The sequence below is a fragment of the Clarias gariepinus genome, chromosome 3 (assembly GCF_024256425.1).
Source record: "Clarias gariepinus isolate MV-2021 ecotype Netherlands chromosome 3, CGAR_prim_01v2, whole genome shotgun sequence".
NCBI classification, from domain to species: Eukaryota; Metazoa; Chordata; class Actinopteri; order Siluriformes; family Clariidae; genus Clarias; species Clarias gariepinus.
Genome location: NC_071102.1, coordinates 19656546 through 19677356, shown reverse-complemented (window position 1 = coordinate 19677356; position 20811 = coordinate 19656546). Strand labels below are relative to the sequence as shown.

The following is a 20811-nucleotide window of genomic DNA, read 5'->3' as shown; positions in this document are numbered from 1 at the left end:
TTCAGACCATCATGCAGATACACGGCAGTGGCCTCGGTTACTGTTCACATCAACCATCAGGGTGACTGTTAAACATCACATGACTGTTAGAGCCAGATAAACTGATCTGAGTATTTCTATAACTGCTGATTTTGGAATCAGCAGCAGTTCTGTGGATTGAAACCCACTGGTGATGAGACAGATCATCGTGGAGCGAGCAGGCTGTTCGAGTTGACCTGAAGCCTGTAGAGACAGAGATAATTATTGTGTACACTCTGTACAACTGAGTCCCAAATCTCTACGCCAAGAACAGGAACCTGAAGCTGCAGTGGGAACAGACTCACCAAAACTAAACAGTTAAAGACTGGAAAAGTGCAGCCTGGTCCAATGGATCTTGATTTCTGCTGAGGCATACAAATGGTAGGGTCAGGATTTAGCACCAACAGCATGAATCCAAGGACTCAACTTGCCTTGTATCAACATTACAGGCTGGTGGAGGGGGTGTCATGGTCTGGGGAATGTTTACATGGGACACTTTGTGCTCGTTGCTGAACATGTTCATCTCTTCAAAGCCACAACTAATCAAATTGTTAAAAAGCAAAATCATCTCAAATTGGTTTAATGAACATAACAACGAGTTTTAGTGGAATCCAGTAGAACTCCTTTGAGATGGGGTGGTTTTACAGAAATTCACAGCATGGAAGTATGTCTGAAGAATCTGCAGAATTGATGGATACAATCACATCAAGCACAAAGGAATATTTCCTACATCTTGTAGACTAAAGCCATGAAGGATTGAGGCTATTTTGAAAGCAAAGGCATGTTCCACTCAGTATTAGTAGCAATAATGTTCCTAATAAAGTGTTCAGGAATCTCTTATTTTATAAATATATCATTTTTAGGAAGCGTGTCAAGAAAACATTCCCTAGGCAGAGATACTGTGGGTGGCACAACTTCATTTGACTCTTATGCTTGCCAAGTTTGAAAAAAAAAAAAAAACGGGCTTGGATTTATTGACAGATGATAGCCTTATGTCATGAATGATATTTGCTACATATGATATTTGTGCCTTGACTTCTACATACTGTACGGGTGTCGCTCGTGTACATGCACATTTCAATAATGGCATTCTGACAAAGCACGGTCTGGAAACTTTCACTCAGTTTCCACTGCAAAGTGCCAGGTTTTTTTTTTTTCAGTCTGCAAAATTAGTAGGGTTCCCACATCAAAATGCAGCCGGTGTAGAACCAGACACTGATGGCATCAGCTGCTTGGAGCCTACACTGTTTTATAACTATGACAACATCACCATTAGGCTATATTAACTATTACTCAGTCATTCTCTATACTGCTTATCCTGTTCAGGGTCCCAGGGGTCCTGGTGTTTATCCCAGGGGTCTCAGAACACTAGGCGAGCACTAAACATGGGGAGAACATGCAAGTTCCATGCACACAGACCTGAGGCCGTAATCGAACCCTCAACCCTGCAGGGGTGAGGCCACCGTGATGTGCACTACACCACCGTTCTGCTGCATTGACTATTATAAAACTATTAAACTTAAAATTACCGAATTGAATGTAAATACTAATATTGATGATCTTGGTAAAATAGTCTTTAAGCATCCACAGTCTAAGAGATCAGCTAAAATCAATACAGAATTCATTAAGCGTTTTGCCCATAACTTCAAAATGCATTCAAACCATGACTTGTAATGAGATTTCTTGCTGGGATAAGTGCATTAGTGTAGCCGGGGAATAGCAGGAAACGGTGTTCGGTTATTCTGTCTTGAACACCTTTATTGTACTATACATAAAGTCAACTTTATGCCATAACAGCGTAATGTAGTACAATATATTTTGGAATTATTAAAGGTACTGCCAGTTAAAACACATAATGTAAAATCTCATGTCATTAGTTAAACCCACATCTCCCACGTGCTACGTAAGCGTGTACGCTACACTGCTGTGGTGTGTAGAGTCTGTGAATTAACATCGCTATTTGCTGCATCATGGGATCCTTTTTGTTCGGTTAGTCCTTGTTTCTCAGGCTGTGAGGGCAGGAATGGCGTCCTGGTTTATTGTGAATTTTCAGACTTGCCCTGCGGAATCGACGACGGTGGCGTTTTGTGCATTTGTGACAAACTCACGTGAATCCAAGTACAGTTATATGGAGAAGTGAGTCTCACTGATGGTGTGGATTACATACCGATCCCCAAACATTGTCGAGTATCGATCTGTAAAAAATATTTTAGATGAGACACTTTTTTACATAGAGAACATAAAAGATAATTATCACAAACATCAATCATCAACCATATTTTAACAAAATTGACACAAATTGACACACTGATGATGTGGGACTTTTCCCCTAAAATCTGTTAATCAAAATTTATTCCGGACGTTACATAAGGACAAATATTTGATACCAATATACTGATCATATATCATAATCCTCTGTTACCTCTGAAACTTTTCTTCCTTATATTCTGCAGTCAGATCCATATTTACAGTCTTTACACAACATGCATTTATCATGAATCCCTGGGCAGTCGTACCATAGTGGTGGTTTACCATCACACACTGCATGATGAGCTCACACTGCTAGGAATAATTATGTGTAATCATGGCCTGTAATGATGTAATGATGTAACGATGTGTCTGTAGCTCCTGCACATGTTGACTTTGGGTGGTAAAATATCTCATCAAAACCAGTGAAGCCCATGAAACAAAAACTGCACGTTTGTTATTATTCTAATTATATAATTGTTTAATGTGGGCCATTTAAAAAAGAAAAAAAAAGAAGAAAAAATATTCCCTGGTTCCCAGCACTGTCTCTCTCTCTCTCTCTCTCTCACACACACACACACACACACACACACACACACACACACACACACTCCAGTGGGGTAGAAAGTAGTCTGATAAAAAAAAGCATTAAAGTTGAACCTGAAATGCTGACGGTGTCACTTTAACACTCCGGTGATGATCAGAACTAAACGGTAGATGTTTGAGGATGTTTGAGGAGAACTCTGTGAATGGTCAGTGTGCTCTGGTACGAAGAGATAAAATAGAGATAGAAAGTAGCGATGGCGTGTTCCACGGCGGCCCGTATCTGTGTGTGCATTTTCCTCACGTCTCACACCTCAGCCTCAGTGTGTGAACTACGTGATTAACATCACACACACACACACACACACACACACACACACACACACACACCATTAACTCACTCAGCATTTTTCTCGGCACTCTCACTCTGTCCTGCTCAGCACTTTGGGAAAAATCCCTGTGAGATTCTCACACACCAAATTCCCCCGTCATTCTACTGCGTCATGGCCGTCGTGTCTCAAACTCCCTGAGCTTTTTGCCAACTGTATCGGTTCCCAGTACTTCCATACTTTCCACTGCAAACCCTGGTAAGTTACGTCTGTCCTGAACACAAAAAAAGCTCAGACAGAGAGACATACAGTAGAGACAGAGACAGACAGAGAGATAGAGGGAGAGCCTGACAGAGAGAGACAGACAGAGAAACAGAGACAGACAGACAGACAGGGACAGACAGAGGGAGAAAGACTGATTAATGGATTCCTTTAAGGAAGCATCTAGTGTTAATCCTAATCCTTTCCAATTATATTTACATAAACTTGAGATAAAGTGAAGCCTCCCAGTCTAAAGGAAGTGCAGGATCAGATGCTTCCCACAGAGACGAGGCCACACAAAAACAGAGGAACTATAGGAAATTACAGACAGGGTAGAAATGGGGCAAAGACAAGACAAAGCTTAGAAGCAATAATTGCTCCAAATAGCAGAGCATGGCATTGATTAGAGCTCCGGCTCTGAGCCATGCTGAAATGCCCTTCTTCTGTATAAAAGGCTCCATGTTGCAGATGAACCACGCTACATCTAAAATAAGACGCTAATCTAAAAAACCACCAATAAATAAATAAACAATAACTAAACAGACAACTTTGTTTTACTTTGTGGGCCGACGGTTCTCCAGAGTCACATCATCAACATGTGGCTTTCATTATAAGCAAAAATACCCATGTAGGATCATGAGACTGAGAGGTTCCTCTAAAGTTTGTTCTTGGTAATTGGTGAGTTTAAGCCTTTGATGTTCAGATGTGACGTTCATTAAACAGGGCTGAGATTTTTCACGCTCCGCTCGGAGACTTTCACACCTGCTTGACTGCCTCGCGCTGCCTCGTGCTGCCTTCCTCACCTGCCTGAAATCACCAGCGTGTGGAAAATAACGCTTCAGATCCCCTTGCTAGCCTGTAGATCTAACCGACCATACCACCTTTTCTCCTAGAAGACAAACTCTGTCAGTCGGCGCGTTTACACGTGTTAGTCTGACTAATGGAGTTATTCTGAATAAAAACAGACTTTTGGAATAAACATTAGTCTGACTGAAACTGTCAAACTTCTCAAAATCAGACTAGCACACTCGGATAACGCGGTCGAGACTCGAGCTACTCTTGGACATATGTCTCAATCTCTGCATTTGACTTACAGTTTGATACGAGGGGTTTCGAAGTCTGTGCATTCGGTCCATAAATGGGGTTACAGTTCGTTAAACAACAGGCTATCTAACTGTGATCATTTCTGTATTTTTTCCATAGATAGATTGATTAATAGATAGATTATTGATCTTAAAGGAAAGTAGGAATAGTGAAAGAGAGTGGGTATAAAACACAGCAGCACCTCTTCCCTTAAATGGGCTTTGCTGTATTTATATATTTATTAGCTTTAGATCAATTATCCTCCTGATATATTTGCTAGTTGAATCTTGTCACAATTAGATTGTCGCTACTGAAAAACAAACACACAAAGAAATTTATTGTTGTTGGAAATGACATCAATCTCCTGGCCGACACGTAAAGACCACTGGATGCATTTGAATATGAATAGTGACTTATCCCTTACTTACAACTTCAACAGGGTGTCCATATAATGAAACCTCCTTTAGCCTCATTGAGAAGCTCTCTGCATTCCTGCCAAGTCATTTCCCTCAGTAAGGATCCTCCATCCAGTGGTGCTTCAGACTAATAATCAGCATTTCATTTTATTGGACCTATGATGAATATTACACGAGAGCTCTAGGAATTAATTTAGCCTGTTACTATCATGTTGGTGTTTTAGCATTAGAGCTGTCCTGGACAGATATTTAATTAGTTATTAAGTGAGAAAAAAATTACTTGTGATGAATGTACACTACTCAACCACTTACAAAGAGAGAGAGAGAGAGAGAGAGAGAGAGAGCAACACTTCTGAGCCACAAGATGGATCTCGTTTACTGTTGCCATGCAGCTGCTGTTTCTAGAGGCCCATTGAGATGCACTGAGCCATTTGAATGAGAATGCGGCTCTGATGAGAGAGCGCTACAGTAGTGCTTTGGGTCTTAATCGGCTCCAGGCAGTGCAGGAGCATGGCTCAGTTTCCAGTGGCTCCCCCCATTGTCTAACTCAGCAAGGTAGCTTCTAAGGACAAAAGAGACCAGTATAGGTTGAAGAAAGGCTTTCTGTGGGCTTTTGGGCCAATTTATCTGCACACAGCCAGCTTCTTGTCCAGGCTTCTCCACTCCCATGCTTTAGAGACAAGGCCAAAAAGCTACATTCCCATCAGTGAAAACACCTTCTCTTTCTTTTATGAACCTGATCACCTGTGAACACACAGGGTAGATTAAATCTTGGGACTCATCTATGGCATGACTGCACCAACAGCACTGGGTAACACTTTTCATAGCTGTGATTATTATATAAGTAATCGCACATTTAAAAATCAACTTATTACTTATTATATATAGTAATATAGTATAGTAATAAGTTATATATATATATGTGTGTGTGTGTGTGTGTGTGTGTGTGTAATTCCATGGAATGTGTAATCGAGGGTTAAGGACCTCAAGGTTCCAGCTGTGTTACAAAGAGACAACACAAGGAGCTGAACCTTACAGCTGAACACAGTCCTGAGAGTAAAAACTCTCTTTTTTTCTCTATATAATCCCCTGATACACTAATGCACTTATCCCAGTGTCTAACTAGTGCTTGGACACCATCAAGGTAGAGAGATTTCTCAGTACTGCCTACTTTGCATCTGAAACACTGGCCTCCCTGGAGCTCCTCTAATGACGTGTAAATGTCTTGGAGTGAGGTTAGGACTGTACGGGGGCGTGGCACTAACTCCCAGCCGAGTTCCTGAAATGTGCGAGTGGTGTTGGTGAATGAGTGTGTGTACAGTTCATACACTCAGATGCGTCTCTTCCACAAGTCAGCGAGGTTAAGTTTCAAGGATCAGGCGTTCCACTCGCTGAATGTCCACGACTGCAGTGGTCTCTGAGAGGACATGACCGCTGCTCGCAGTATTGACTTGAAGGCTACAGAAAACTTATCAAAAAGGCATCAATTATTATTACAACAAATTACAGAGTAAGGCCTAGCGTGCACTGTGTAACGCACAGAATGTGTGAATCCTTGTACTACTAATCAAACTTCATCAGTTGTAAATCTTTGTAGCAAAAATAAAAGGCCCTCAGTAACTTTGGAGCAAAAAGATGATATCCCACAGCACACACATTACACACACATGCACACACACGCACCAAATCAGGATGTTCAGATGTGTATAGCAAATAACAGATGCATGTTATACATATTGCATTGCCTGCTTTAAGTGAACTTGCCATGAAAAATTTCCCTGCAAGGATTACATAATCTATTATATATTCTAACTACTGTAACCTGACTTTCAACTACTGTATATCTGCATATATTATAATTATAATTATAATTATTACTATTATTTTGCCATCTTTGGCAACAGTAATCCACATGCTATTTGTACCACATGCTATCCATTTAAACCGCTGTTAAACAACTTAAGTGTGGTGTAATCTGACCCCCACAGACTGGTCAGCCACCCCATTACCGTATTGCTCCATAATCCATTGGACATGCTAGAAACAAAGCACAAGTCAGGACTCCTGCAGCTGGCACCCTCACATACCCCAGGCTTCAAACATCTGCAGTAAATGCTTATCAAGCCGTCCACACCTCACCAAAGCCAAAGCTGGACTCGGAAGCAATGATAGGACTTTAGGAGGGGCGCATGTCAGCACACATGTTTAGGTGGTTAGAACTGGTCCACAAAGCTGGAAAGGAAGCACACATTTCAGTGTTTTTTGCTCAAGTGTTTGTAAGATGCATGAGAAAGAAACACAGCTCATTCAGCAGAGCTCCGTCAGAAGCAAACAGCAGCATTTATTCTGCCTGCATGGTCGTTCTTGCGCTGATAATATTACAGGTCACAGACAAAGTGAGAGCCGGGGGACCCTGCGGCCTATCTGATGCCGCTTCGTGTTCCTCTACTCGGGGCGCCACTTCAGAGGACGCTCCCCACAGGATTTATAACAGGCAGGAAAGTGTTCTGATCCAAAAACAAATAAATAATGTTTTTGTTCATCTTCCAACAATGTCCAGATACTTTTTCCATCAACTGGAATAAATTCGGGCCAGATGGGATGTAAATAGTCTCGGTTCAACCATACCATTGTAAGCCAAAAAGTCATGCACTAGACTTAAAGTCTGTGGGGAGACACTACTGTCTAGAATCAGTGGGTTGAATGTGAATTCTTTTCATGGTCGTTACATCAGATAGACAAATAAAGACAAAGAAGAAGAAGAAGAATGGACGTTTGGGCCTTTGTGAGGTCTCAGTGCTTACTTGTTAGTTTTTAAACTATTCGGGTGATTGTCAGAACTGAAAGGTTTACCGGAGTGTGGACCTGGCAACCCTTTGTAAAAACTATTCACAAGAAAGAAAAAAAAAATTGCTAATCATTTCTTTAGGTTATTTGCTACCAAGTGGTTTAATGAAAGTAAACGTGTCTGAGTAAAATGTTGCAAAATTTTATTTTAGCTTGAAAACAATCAAAAAGCATGAGACAGACAATTACCACCAAATAAATATTAGATTTTAGATGGTCCATTATGTAGAATAACAGACATCAGACTGTGGAGATAGAGCTCGAAATCAAAAGCATGCGCTGATACCCAGTGTGCAGTAAGATGATGGGAAAGCCTTCAGACCTTGTCCTCTTATCCATCTGGTGCGAGTTTAACTGGTTTCTTCAAAAGCAGGGTACCAGCTGAACGGTCAGAGGGAAGAGAAAACACAAAGATGAAAACATAAATAAGACCAGATGAAAGAAGGACATGCTCGGTTCATACATGCCGCGTGCTTACCTCAGTCAAACCGCTCTAATTACTCATGATCTCCCTGTTTACAGACTGTGGAAACCATTTAATCAGGGCCAGAGTCCTACTCTGTTTTTTGAAACCAGTTAAATTGAATAGAAAGATAAGATAAGTATAACCGTGTGTGTCGGGCATGCTCGGTGAAACACTTAAAATCTAAGAGAGCAATGTTTAAACAGTTGCCATCATGGCTGGCTAAATTTTTATACATCACACACAGATTTCAATAAACCACAGTGTGATCATCTCCATCCCAAAGATGGCGTACATGTTTACTGTACCAGCCTGGTGTGAGCGAGATTGCTGCATTAGACATATTTATTATCTTTCTGTGTCTTTCTCTTTTCCTTTGGGATTCTTGTGGGCAAGTGGGTGGCACTCGAGCGGGATCTTTCATCCCAAAGGAATTCGGTGGTAGCACAGTGAAAGAGGAAGGATCCGGGATGTGGCAATGGTGGTTTGTGGGATTGGGGGAGGGGGACGGGGTCTGCTTTGAGAAGAAGAAAAGGAGAAAGAAAGAAAGAAAGAAAGAAAAGGAATTTTTTTTTGGTAGGCTTGTTAGAGGAGGTGGTTGGGGTACTTGAATACGGAGTCCGAGCGGAACCTTCACATTGTGCAGTTTTAGCGCCACTTTTAACCAACACTATTGTTCCTGGCATCTAAAGAAAGGGCCCTTAGTGAAGTATCTGTGCAGCAAGGGGAAAAAGGGGCCAATGATCCAAGGGGAACAGGGGCCATGAGGACAACCCCTCTGCCTGGTTTCTCATACTTCTTTTTATGCCCTTTTTGTTGGCCATAAAAATTGCTGCTTGGTTGTAGGTGACACTAAAAGATTAAACCATACAATACCATCCTTTCTATGTGGAGTCGTTCAAGTCCAAGCGGGACTTTTGTTTGTAGAATAACAGAACACAGGCCTGAGAGTAAAAACTCCTTTATTTCTCTATATAATCTCTAAATGTCTCACTAGTGCTTGGACACCATCAGGGTAGAAAGTTTTCTCAGTACGCTGGAGACATGATCGGCCTTCTTGCTTCACGTCTGAAACTCTGGCCTCCTAGGAACTCCTTTAATGGCCAAAATTTGTGTAAATGGCTTGGAACAATAGCTAAATGTTTACAGGACTGACCACAGTAGGCTCAGAGTGGGATCATCATTCAGGGTTGTACGTCCTTCTTTAAAACATTTGCATGACAGGTGCGTCACTGTACCGTCCTTGATGTCTTTTGTAAATGTTAATTTCATTCCTCCATTTACCAGAAATTTCATCACAAGTCTCGGTTTGACTCATACAAGCAGGTACATTGCAATATTTAGTTACTTTTATAACCACTGGAAAAGTAAATATATATCTGGTGAAAGTAACACAATTATTCAAATAATTTGTTTAAATAAGTTTTAACCATGTTTTCTCTTGTTTTTGGCTCACAGTAGTGCCAAATTAAGTGTTTTTGACATAATGCAGTCCTTGTAGATTTTTGACAATTTGTGTGACTTGGTTTGTATAATTATTTTTATTATTATCATATAAATTCAAACAACTTTGAGCCAAATTGCTTTCTGTTATTTGTACAGATTGCTCATGAGGTTATTTGATATATAATTATAATATTAATATTTGAATTAAATCTCATAATATCTAGTACTGCTATTACTGCTGTACTCATAAATGCAGACGGTGGTGACCAAACACTGGACTTTTCATAGTAGTGAACTGGCAGTTGTAGCTTTTGACAGGAAGCAGGCATTCCATCCTCGTGTCGGCTTGTGCCAACAGCAGCTGCTGCAGCGTGCAGTCCGCAGAACTCATGCCTGGGGTCAATCAGTATCCCACTAACCCAATGGCCTCTCTGCTCAGGAAGGGGAATCTTGAAGGACCATGCAGAGCACACCGACATTTAGTCCAAAGCAAACAACAAAGGCAAAAGCTAATGAAACGTGACATGACATAAATGCCACATTCCTTATAGCAAGTACTATGGATGCACGCAAGGGTGTAATAAAGACAGCTGGAAAGAATTGACAAAGAAAGGCTGAATGGGCTGTGGTTGAGGAATGGCAGGAATTTGGAGCTTATGTATTACAGATATGCATGAACTACTGTGTAGAGGTGGTCATGACAATGACAATGAACCAATGTTAGTCTTTAGAATGTTTACATTTTTTATATGTATAATATTTTTATATGACAAAAAAAATGACAATGTTAGTCTTCAGAATGGTTTTAAATATGTTTTTTTTAAGATATGAGATAAAGATATAGGATAAGCAGAGGTGATTTTACACAATTATAAATATAAATGAATTTATTTGTAAATCGATCACAGGTGGATTTACACAAAGTGTAAGGTGTGTAGCATTGATTAGAATTGGTTAAGGACAAACTGATAATTTTTTTTGTAAAGTGCTTTGTAACAATGTTTTACCATATACAAAAATTTTTTTTATTGAATTGCCATGTTTAAATAAGAATGAGGAAAATCTGCAATATCAAAACCTTTGTAATTGTTTAGTTCAGCTTGGTCAATGAAAACAATTACACACAACTTAACTTTATATAAATCAATGGGATAAATGAGACCCGGTGTGTACATAATTGGCACATACACAGAGCAATAAATTGTTGAAAAGCAACCCCCAGGCACACTTTGGAACCAACTGTCAACTGTGAGCCGGATTCTTGTCATAGGGATTCATTAAAAAGAGAAGATCTAATCATCCAGAGCACCTGTCGTCTTATCTTTTGTTTTATTGAGTGTGGTCTGGTAAGGTTTTTGATCCTTCCAACAAACATGATTTTTACTAGCAGACTGATCTTGTGCAATAGACTGCATGCTTAATCTAACTGATCTAACGGACAAAGTACACTCAAACTGTGTTGGTGATCCGGCAAATAAAACATTGTTCACCTGTAAATATACAGACGAGTCCAAAAGCCTGAGACCACGCTGACAATCTGGGAATTAATTAATGTTTTAATATTTCAAATATAAAAAAAGTGAATGTGATATTGATCACGTTAGCACCTTTGTAGAACAGATAAGATTTTCCTCATATTTTATCTCTCTTACTGAAGTATGTGTTTAGATGAGACACCGGAGCATATGATCTAAATCTTCAGGTTTTGCATAAACTCAAGTGCTCACTATTATTAAGGTTTTAAAGTTTTAAAATTCTAAGATTCTAAGATGGTCAGAATCTCTGCATATTCTACTTTTTACTCAAATTGTCATCAATAATAATATTTATAATGAAAATAATTGCAATAATTAGAAAAGAATACAAATGAAAGCACTAGCACTTTTCACTAGTGACCCGGGGTCTAGCACATTGATACTGTTAATGAAATCACTGGTACTACAATTGATAAAGTTTATCTTTTATCTTTTTACTTATTCATGTGTCACACTAATGTGCTTCATTATACATTATTCTAAAGCTCAACAGCTGACTGCTATAAAAAGTTGTAAGTGGTTTAATGAAATAATTGTAAATATAGTAAATATTTAATTATATTTTTAATATAACATTTCTAAATAGATTAAAGTGATACAATTACACTGATTCATAGTTTTATATCCTTATTAATTTTCCATGTTGTTTATCATGTGCAGGGTCACCAGGAGCTCAGGGAGAGAAGGTGGGACACACAGTCCTCCACACACACACACACAAACACACACAGTAGCCTACATCACGTCTTTGACATGGTTAGAGAAAACCCACCATGCACAGGGGGAACATGTGAGCTACACACACACAGACACACACGAGCAGAGCTTCAAACCCACAACCCTTGACATGTGAGAGTCGACACTGCCTGCTGCTGAGACACCGAGTCCGTGTGTAAAGTTTTATTAAATATATGATCATTTATTAAACCAGTTGTTTTTTCTTTCAGACTTCAGGAGTTTATTTGCTCCTCAGTCTGTGTGCGCGCGCGGTACTTCCCGCTCTACATCCGACTTAGACCCGCCCATGTGGGCGGGGCGTCATCCGGGCTAGCTTATAAAGGACCCTCAGGCACACACTGCGGTGTATTTTACCCCGATTGTGTGGAGAGGGCAGCTTTTATTACCCCAGGTCTCGTTACCGCGCGGTGTGTGTGTGTGTGTGTGTGTGTGTGTTATGCGGCGGGCTCGCGCGGGACCGTAACTTCGTTTCAGATCTCTCTCATCATGTTAAAGAGCTCGAGCAGGAAGCACGCGCTGTCCGCGGCGGGAGCGGCCGTCACCTGCGCCGTGCTGCTCGTGCTGTTCGCTCATCAGCGCAGGAGCGCGCACGGCGGAGACGCGGATCTCGGGACGCGCGCTCTGCAGAGTGTGTCCGAGCCGGACGGGGATGTAGCCGCGCAGGGCGAGCGAGCGGCGCAGGACGGAACCGGAAGGAGCGGATTCTCCGCGTATTTCTCCAAGCTGACGCGGAGCAGGAGGGACGCGGAGAGGCCCAGTGTCGAACCCGCGGCTCCGTCCGGCGCTCCCGCGGAACAGCTGCGTCCTGAGGACCTCTTCATCGCCGTGAAGACCACCAAGAAGTTCCACCAGCCCAGGCTTGACCTGCTCCTGGAAACCTGGATCTCAAGGAACGTGCAGCAGGTGAGCTTAGTCTTAAATCCGAACACTTCGTGTCTGAACCCTTAATCTGTAGAGTGTGTAGGATGGTGTGTAGGATGAGGATGCAGTGATGATACTCTCCCAAAGAACATTTTAAGTGGACATAAGAACTGATTCATTAGTAAACCTGGATCAGAACCTTTAACAGATAAGTACATAGAACATGTCCCGCAACATAGATATACCCCCCCCCATCCCCCCCCCACCCGCCCGCCCGCTCTTCCTTCTCCCCAATTGTCTGTGGTCCTCCTCCCAGTGAATGCAGAGGGCCAGGGGATGCACCAGGGCTGCGGACTCGGGCTGTCCCCCTTTCCAGGACTAACAAAGCATCTTTCTGAAGGGCAAAGAAAAGCTTTCCCAGGCCTTTGCTCCCCGCTCTCCATGGGAACCAAAGAGCCGAGGCAGTGGCTGAACCACTGAAAAAAAAAGCAGGGCTTCGTTAAGACAAAGGCTCAGAATCTATAGGAAAGTTTGAGAGATCTGAGAAGCATGCTGAGGAGTTTGAAAACGTAGTTCTGAGAAATGGGTCTCTTTTATAGTGGGCCACAAAAGCTCACTCAGCACACTTGGCAGGACACGACCTTGAACAGTCAAAGTAATTTTATTCACTACTGAGAATAGTCATGCCTTCTCCAGAAAAAGTCAGTTTAATTCGCTTCACACACTCTGGAAATGTGTCCTACTCTGGTTCTTTTGAGATTTGTTCCCAATCCCTCAAACACCGCCACCTTCTTTGATCAGTCATTTGAACATGGTTGTCAGGGCCATAGAAACAGGTACTCTGTCTAATTCTCTCACACTTTCAGTCACTTTCTTCATCGGACTCGGACCAAAGAGTTTCTAGGTTTCCAAGAGCATCAAAGTGGAGCCAGATTATGCTCCCTGCGCTCACGACTTTGCTTTGTTGTGTGTGTAGAGAGCTGAATAAGAGCACACAGGAGTTTAGATAAGAAGTCTAGCTTGGATTTTCATGCCTACGTATCCCAGCATCCCTCCACACCTCCTCCACTCATTCAGCCCAGAGAAATAACTTTCAAACGAAGCAGAGTGAGTCTCGAACCCCGCTCATCCTGGTGTGTACGGTGAGTGATGCAAGTTACGTTGGCAGCAGGAAGATGTAACAGAAGGCTGTAATGTGGACAGCTGCTAGAGAGCGCTGCGGTCATAAAAGACCAAAACAAGCCCAAATACAAGTGGGAGTTCCTAGCGAAAGGGTGCCAGGTGGCTCGGCCTCAGAGAACAATAGCCTGAGCACTAATGAATCCTCGCGTTATTGGAAAGGTTATTTCAGTCTTGTGTCCTGCAACACCTTTGCATGTGAAATCCCAGGAATTGTCATCTGAACTGTTTAGGGATTAGTCCAAGGCCTTTTTTTCCCAAGCAACAATAGAGGGCCAGTGCCAAACTAGTGTTTAGAGGGGGCTGTGAATTGTTTGATGTGCAGCATGGGAACTGCCTGGCAGATGTCCTGGGAGGCGATCAGCATAAAAGCCTGATGAACAGAGCCATGTGGGCCTGAGACTGGATCCTCAAATATATCTGGCAGTATGAAGTATTACTCAGTAAGGTCTTTTAAGGACATCTTTGACCAATAGATTTAAAATTTATCTTCCAGATTAATGTAAAATGATCCATGTAGATGCAAAACTCAGAGTAAAAACTTTAAAATCTTACATTTAAATGATTTTACATTTTAAAATATCTTGTACTCAGTTGTGTTAATTTATTTAGCTTGACGTTTTTTTGTGCCTGCGTCTTTACTGTATTCATGTTTACATTGTCATTAATTTATTATTTATATCATTGAGCCTGTTATGAATACAGAACTTGATTCTAGACATGGTGCTAAAAATTAAACATCTATCCCCCCCCCCCCCCCCCCCCCCCCCGGCCCCCCCTGTATACGGGGTGATGAGCAGCTCTCACACGCCTGCACTGTTTATGGGTAAATAATAAAGTTAGATCTGATCAAGTCCTAATGTTGATACTGTGGCTGTGAGTTTCCCAGGCTGTCTGGGAACCAGAAACTTTCCCAGATAAAATTTGACCAATCCTACCTCATGCTTCTCATCTGCCCTTATTATCAGATCAGATTTTAGAAATAAGACCTTAATTGTGAGTTAAGTTTTTTTAAAGTTCTTAAGAGGTTTTTTTTATTGTCATTTAGGTCGAACAGAAGAAAAACCATATTGTTTAGCAAAATGGGATTTATTATTTACATACATATAGTTCTGTTTCTTAAAGTAGTAGTGTTTTTACTTTTCAGTCCAATCCACTGCTGCTGGCATTGTTTCAGACCTCGGCTCCTGGTTTCCGTTGTTTCTGTGTTTCCCCTCTGGAACAATGGAGCTTTCCTCATCAAGTGAACTCTACAACAATAAAAAGAGTTCTGTCTGTACTGTGTGCCGCCTGGTGTCCAGTTACACACAGACACACACGGACCCTGAATTCTACCAACATTATTTAACACAAAAAGCAGCCTTCACCACATATTGTGCATGTGTGTCAATTTTTTTCCCCCAGGTAGCTATATTAGTCCAGTTCTCATTTTCCTGTTCAGTTGTTTGAAATAAAAGGAACAGGGCGGTAGTAGACTGTGGTTCGGCCTGGCACAGACAGGAAAGCAGGCTGAGCGGGCGGCTAATGGAGGGAGGAGCGCCTATTTGTTTCCTTCCCGGGGAGCTGGAGACAGCCAGTCAGGCTCTGTGCTCTCTCTGTTCAGCGCCAGCTTTAGAGATGTGGATGCCATCTAGTTGGAAATCCACAAAAATGTCTAGAAACGTGTTATGTGAGTGGAACAATAAGGTTTAAAAAAATTTTTGTCTGCATCTGTACCTGAGGAAAAAAACAAGCGGACACAAATCACTGGGTTTCTGGCATCGATCTCCTTTGATAATTGGATAGTTCAGTTAAAGAGTGAAGCTGGAGAACAAAGGGCTCGCTATGGGGAAACCGCTTTTTAGTTAACCACTGCAGCTGTATGCAAATGCAGCCAAACATATTTCTAGTTTCCCCCAGCGAGGGCTTTAGTCATCTCAAAAACACTCTGCATTGTTCGGAGGACGGGACGAGAGGGAGGTGTGGGTGTCGATGGAACTGAATTAGGGCTAAATGGCCACACAGGCGTGCACAAAGACAGAGGCTCACACGTACTAATCAGCTCGGAGACTTCTTTCCCATTTTTCCAGGCTGTCTGTGAGGAGCCGGTGCTGGCAGCTGCTCGTATGATTAGCCTGGCCCTTTTAGAGGAACCGAGAGCAAACAGCAGTGATCCTTCAGCAGACGGGCCTCGCTGTACAAACAGAGGCAGTGGGCACCGGAGTCCGGCATCTCTCGCTGAACATCTGCTCAAAGTTTACTCTGCAAACCAATCAAACACACCATGACAGCACCCGAGGTTAAAAGAAAATAAAAGCCACAGCATAATGGCAAATGAGTGTGTGTTTGTCCAGAGCAGGACGTTTGACAAAAAGCTACCCTCTGGCATGAGTTCAGGCTGTTTTTGACAAACTGAGCACAAAGGCCAAGCAACAGTGGAGTCAATTAGGCTGCAGTTAGAGTGTGAGTGTGTGTGAGTGTGTGTCGGAGGCCATGGCCAGACGGGCCTGTTCTGACACGTGTCTGTGACAAAGCAGCCGGTGGCAGGTGCTGTCTCACCTGAGCTGCAGTGTAAACAGGTTCACAGTGGACGCTCTTTCATCAGGCGGTGCGAGTAATGTGGCAGCACGGCGGCCTTCCTGCCGCTCCCGAGCACCTGCTCGGTCTAATCCGCCACAAAAGAGTGTCTAATCCAGCCCTTCTCCTCCCACCGTCCCTTCCTGTAAAAGGAGCGCGATCATACCTCACTCTCACTGCGCTGCAGCTGCGTGAGCAACGCTTTCTGTCCTGACCTGACAATGAAACTCTGTCACTCTTCTCCTGAAGGCTTGTGGATTAATTTCACATGTGCAGCCTCTTGGAGAGTTCCATAGCATTTAGACATGTGAAGTGGATAAAATGGGGGTGTCTAAGGACAGGGAATAAATTGGGAGGGGGGTGATGGGGTGTGTAAAATGGGGGTGGGTGGGGCAGTCTGCTGTTGTCTTTGTTCTGTGTCTGGGATACTTTGGGGTTCTGGAGCCGTTACCATGGAGAGCTTAAAAAGCAGCAACAAGGCCTCTTTTATGCAGTGGGGTTGAGCTTGGCTTGTTTAACCGACAGAGTTTTCCACGGTTTAAAACAGACAATGACCCCCAATCAGCCTGCATGAAATAAATAGCACACAATGACGCATTTAGACCGAACCGCTTCCTGTTTTGCGTTATCTTTTGTTGTATTGATTTCATGACAGACAGAAGAAAACAGAGCTGACCGTGAATGTTCTTTGTTTCCACAGACGTACATCTTCACAGATGGCGAGGATGAGGAGCTAAAGAAGAAAATGGGTGAGTACAGTCTAGATATGACCGCTGTGACCCCAGTGAGGGCAGACATTCCTGGTTGTTCAAAGTTGGAATCGGTTGAAAGCGGCCAGATAATCCGCATGAACATCTTGCTCTGAGCTCCGGGCCAAATGCTATGAAGAGATGTGTGGAGACGCCTGTTCGCTCTTAGATTTAAGTGATGTGCATTAGTCAAGAGACAGGACTTTATGAATTGATGAAAGGTTGGAGGGGGTATTGTGTGCGCTGACCCAGATCTGCCCTCTCCTCCCTGCAGGAAACCACGTCATCAACACCAACTGCTCGGCTGCTCACAGTCGCCAGGCTCTGTCCTGCAAGATGGCTGTAGAGTACGACAAGTTTATCGAATCAGGAAAAAAGTGAGTGTGGTTGGGTTTTTCAGCACACACTTCTGTAGTCTTATGAACTTCTCCGTAACATCTGTAGTGACCCGGCTCCGCCCCCTTCCTCAGGTGGTTCTGCCATGTGGATGACGACAACTATGTGAACGTCAGGACTCTCGTCCAGCTGCTCTCGCAATACCCTCACACTCAGGACCTGTACATCGGCAAACCCAGCCTGGACAGGCCCATTGAGGCAACAGAGAGACTCGGAGACAACAAGATGGTAAAAGACTAAAGATGTGATGCGATTAATGTAAATTTAGATTGACGTGAAGCCAGAGTGCTCAAACTGATCCTTTCTTTTCAGCGACCTGTTAATTTCTGGTTTGCCACCGGAGGAGCTGGTTTCTGCGTCAGCCGCGGTCTCGCGCTGAAAATGAGTCCTTGGGCAAGGTGAGATATGTAGCACCTGCGGTAGCGTGTGAAAGCCTTAGGCACATGCTAAAAAATGTTATAGAGCAAGTATGGCTTTAAAACCAAAACTCTAAAGGCCAGAAAACTGTAACTAATTAAACCAAGTCAGTATTTGGCATGGCAGTGTATTGAGGACCCTTTAGTCTCGGGTACCATTTGTGCAGGAAAATCAATAATCCTTTATTAAAAATGATCTAATAAATTTAAAGAGCATCCTGCAGAACCACACACACTTCTTCTAAAGAGAAGTATTGTTCTGTAATATTTCATTTTGTGTTTAATACTGTGTGGAAATTAGAAATGTTTTGTACTAACTCGATAATAAAGTCCTAATAACAATCATCATAATAATAATAATAATATAAAGTCCAAGGGAACTTTGTACTAAACAGTTTGCCTAAGACATTTTTAGTGCTGTATAGTTTGGGTTTGCCTTCATGTTCAGAGATTTAAGCCGTCTATGTCTCCTTACATCTCCTTTCTCTTTTTCAGTGGTGGCCATTTTATGAACACCGCAGAAAAAATTCGTCTCCCTGATGACTGCACCGTTGGCTACATCATCGAGTCGGTGCTCGGGGTTCCGCTGACGCGCAGCAACCTGTTCCATTCACATCTGGAGAACCTGCAACAGGTGTCCCGATCAGAAGTACAGAAACAGGTGAGTTTAAGATTTTTCCTGTGAAATTGATGATGATGATGATGATGATGATGATGATGCTGGTCATCATTTCTAATTTGTACTGAATTTTAAATATCTCAATGTGTTGGTCTCTTTGTTTCAGATTACATTGAGTTATGGTATGTTTGAGAACAAGAGGAATATCATCAACATGAAAGGAGTTTTCCCGGTTGAAGAGGATCCATCCAGGTAATGAATGCTTAAATAAATGAATAAATAAATACATAAATAAATGTTACACCCGCTCATGGTGGAATCAAAATTTATTTCTGTCTTGTCCATGTCTTTTTTGCAGATTTAAATCCGTGCACTGTCTGCTCTACCCGGATACTCCATGGTGTCCTCCTCAGGTTGCCTATTAAGGGAACCAGCTCCTGTTCTGTATCCTCGTCCCGACTGTGCCTCAGTATCTGAAAGGCACCGGGGACCAGTGTGGTATTGGCCCATGGGCTGCTTTGTTTGACATTGCAGTGCGGCGTGGCCTCTCGTGTTTTTCTTTTCACTTTTATACCGGGCTGCTGTGCGGCCTGCCTTCGGACACTTCCTTCTTTCCTTCCTTCCTGGTGCGTAAGCTTCCTCTCTGTGCGCTAAGCAGTGTGGCCTAGCGTCCGTCAGGAAAACTGTCTTTCGGCACCAAGCTTCACAGGCAATCAGCTGCGCTCACGTCCTTCATATTGCTTGTATCCATTGCAATTCTCATAGAATGCGTTTTTATAAATGTCCATGCCTTTTTTTCTGCCAGCTTTACATGCTTAGTACATATAAGCCCTTTTTATCTTTTTCCAAATGCAAGTCGGGATTTTAACTTCAGACCTGGGGGTAACAATCCTGAGTTTAATTTATATATGGGTGCTTTATATATTAAGTTGTAAAGGACTCCGGACGACATAATTAGATGAAGGGTAATTCCGTTGTTGGTTTCATTTTCAGTTTCAGTGTTATTATACTATTATTATTAACTTTTGTATAAAATGACGAGCTGTATAATATAATAATTTATTATATAATTTGTGCTGGCAAAAGGCAATTTCCGTCTGTGCCGTCAGATTGTTTGAATCTGAGGTACGTTTGGATGAAGCACTTTTCTATCTTACTGTTCTGAAAATGATTGTGATGACGGGCCTTGAAGCTGTGTGATGTAACCCAAGCCCTAAAAATGATTCAATTTTTAATGCCATGACTTGGACACTCTTGGCATACATTTTTGTGATAATTTTAAATATCTCTGTGTTAATTTTCCTACGAGAGATACTTCACGGCATGTTGCACAGCTTGGGTGAAGAACTGCTCATTGCTCCTGTAAACTTTTCAGAGGATTGGACCTCGTCCAATATTTTAAATTGAGTTTTAATGTGTCGGAGTCCAAATCAGTCATCAAAAGCTCCACACATTCGATTGTTACATGAACTCGATCTCTGTGATTATTGGTCGTTACATGAGCAATGGCAGTGTTCCCTTTACAGAGACTTTCTCTGGTTCTTTTTAAAATTTATTTTAATCACCCACATTGGGTAGACTGTATTATATTAAAGCAGTATTTGTATACTGTGCCATGTACATAGTCATTTAGATGGTATCTCGCTTATACCCATGGATCAGACATTGTTCTGATGACTGCTTTTTTTTTTTTTTTTTTTTGCTTAGTATTGTGCTAATGGCTGTAATTTATACTCCAGTATCTGGATTCTCCGATTGTTAAATGCCTTTCTCTCAGGGATTCACGTCCTGATGGAGTTACTGTAGTACTCCACTGTGGTAACTGTGCATAAACTTTTGAATAAAAAAACAGCATACCTGCTGAGAAACTAAACACTGTGTGTGTCTGTGTGACCTTTCCTCTCCTTTTACACTCTGCGCATTTATACAAAGTCTCGCTCAAACAGGAAATGAACCTTAACACTCAGGACAGACTAAAGGAAGTGAACCAGTGGCCCTGAGTGTAAACCAGTATGTACACAGTGTAGTGCTACAAGATGTTCGAGGTTTGAGAGGGTGGAAAGATTCCGTTCCACATCTGACCACAGTTTAAATGCACCAGACTTCCTC

General features: G+C 42.2%; 1 protein-coding gene across 1 annotated transcript; it reads left to right on the top strand.

The window, feature by feature from the left end:
* Positions 1 to 12297: 12297 nt before the first annotated feature.
* lfng (LFNG O-fucosylpeptide 3-beta-N-acetylglucosaminyltransferase) lies at positions 12298 to 20575 on the top strand. The gene is made up of 8 exons (XM_053493044.1): positions 12298 to 12829; positions 17223 to 17271; positions 17546 to 17648; positions 17742 to 17895; positions 17980 to 18065; positions 18579 to 18744; positions 18869 to 18954; positions 19061 to 20575. Exons 1-8 carry the CDS (start codon positions 12413 to 12415, stop codon positions 19125 to 19127), a joined length of 1128 nt encoding a protein of 375 aa, XP_053349019.1. The 5' UTR covers positions 12298 to 12412; the 3' UTR covers positions 19128 to 20575.
* Positions 20576 to 20811: the final 236 nt, after the last annotated feature.